The sequence below is a fragment of the Aplysia californica genome, unplaced genomic scaffold, assembly GCF_000002075.1.
Source record: "Aplysia californica isolate F4 #8 unplaced genomic scaffold, AplCal3.0 scaffold00578, whole genome shotgun sequence".
NCBI classification, from domain to species: Eukaryota; Metazoa; Mollusca; class Gastropoda; order Aplysiida; family Aplysiidae; genus Aplysia; species Aplysia californica.
Window position 1 is genome coordinate 408,430 of NW_004797848.1, and position 1,836 is coordinate 410,265.

Sequence of the window (1,836 nt, forward strand, 5' to 3'; positions counted from 1 at the left end):
TATATATATATAGGGTGATCCCGAAAAAAGCTGTACAACTTTTTTGGATTAATATTTGCCTCCACACTGAAGTATTGCGTTTCAAATTTGTACACAACATTTGGAATTGAAAAGGATTTTTTAAAATATTCATTCTAAGTAAATAAACCGAGTAGTTTTGCACTGCATAGCGCATTAAAAAACAACCCATTTTCAGCCATGTCACCATGTTTGTAGCATGATGCACTAGTTTGCATTAGACCTACCGCTTATTATAATAGTCCCAACGGTCTCGCCATTTGCAGACTGCAGTAGTCAAACAGGTCAACAGAAGTTTGCCGATAGTTTTTCTCTTGTTTCCTTTGCCTTCTGAGATCATGGTTAAGATTAGTGAAGAGCAGAGAGTTTTGTATTGAACATTTCCTCACCACCAACTCATTTCGTAAGTTTCGCGCAAGGCACGGAAATAATGCTAAAGTGCCCTTAAGGTTTTCTTTGATGCCAAGGGTGGAAATGGTCCATCAGTTACGACCAATAGAGAATCAGAACTAAAAATTCCAAGACAAAATGACCACTTTAGGTCAAACACACACCGTTCACACCACTTTTAACGTCACCGGGGTGCAGAATTCAGTAGGTGTCTGCAGCAATGACTTTCCTACATCTCAGCGGTCTGCATTCTCAAGGCAGATCTTCATTTATGACTGTGCCATTTTCCTGTTCGCGAAGCTATTAGAGGACAGCAATGTGTTCATGATTCCTCGATCGTCTTGAAAAGTGTGAACATTTCCTCAATGACATTGTGTTCCTTGGCAAAGCCCATAATATTCACCTTTCAGGTTATATTAACTCCACAAATACTGTCTATTTGGGCAACCTCACTCTCCCTATTGTCTCTAGAAACCGCTCCATATTGTAAGGTGTACAGTGTGTGTGTGTGTGTGTGTGTGTGTGTGTGTGTGTGTGTATCCGTGAGTGTGTACAGTGTGTGTAGCTTTGAATTCCCATGGTTGAGTGGATCCTTGTGTTTGGCCACCACTGAACATTACGAGCGACATGTTGAAATGTGTCGAGTTCAAAGGTGGGCATATAGACCACTGATTCTCGAAATTCCACAATTTTAAAAAATCAACTCTGTAGGAGAAAAAAAAATAACGTTTAAAGGTTACAGTGATGGAAAGATTCGATTTTTAAAATAACAAGAAAGGAAAAAATAAATAAATCATTTCATGACTTTCCTTACAACGTCTTTCAAATTGGCGCATTTTGCATTTATAGATGGTTTTTATCAAAGCCATTTTCGTTTTCGAAAATAATTTTATTCTATGTGAATTTTACATAAAACCAATTCCTTTTGAATTAATTATATCTGTTCCAAATTACAACTTTCTAGTACAAATTTTGTGCGAGATATTTAGAAAAAAGTTGTACGGTTGTTGTTTTTCGATCACCATGTATATCCCAATTTCTGCTACTCCAGGTATTCAGTAAGAAAGTGTGGAGAAGAGAAAAGCTCGGCGCCTCTACAGCAGGTCAACATGACGTCATTGATCCCCGAAGACTCGGACGTGGCACAAGAGAGACAGCGCATCCTCCACACGCCCATACAGCAGCTGTTTGTCACAGACTCGCTGATTCTCAAGGAGCTGAGCAAGAACGTAAGACGTGGTGTGGTGTGGTGTGTGATGTGGTGTGGTGTGGTGGGCTGTACTCTGCTGTGTGGTGTGTGGTGTGTGGTGTGGTGTGTGGTGTGGTGTGTGGTGTGGTGTGTGGTGTGGTGTGTGTGGTGGTGTGGTGTGTGTGGTGGTGTGGTGTGCTGTGCTGTGTGCTGTTTGGTGTGGTGTGTGGTGTGGTGTG

The 1,836-nt window shown here is 41.0% G+C and overlaps 1 protein-coding gene across 1 annotated transcript in view; it reads left to right on the forward strand.

Moving 5' to 3' along the window:
* Window positions 1–1,836, forward strand: part of LOC101850595 (ATP-binding cassette sub-family A member 3) — a gene marked incomplete in the record, with an annotated part of 60,726 nt that overhangs the window by 52,770 nt on the left and 6,120 nt on the right. Inside the window, 1 exon segment of the mRNA XM_035972104.1 lies at window positions 1,460–1,637. Coding sequence (XP_035827997.1) covers window positions 1,460–1,637 — 178 coding nt within the window.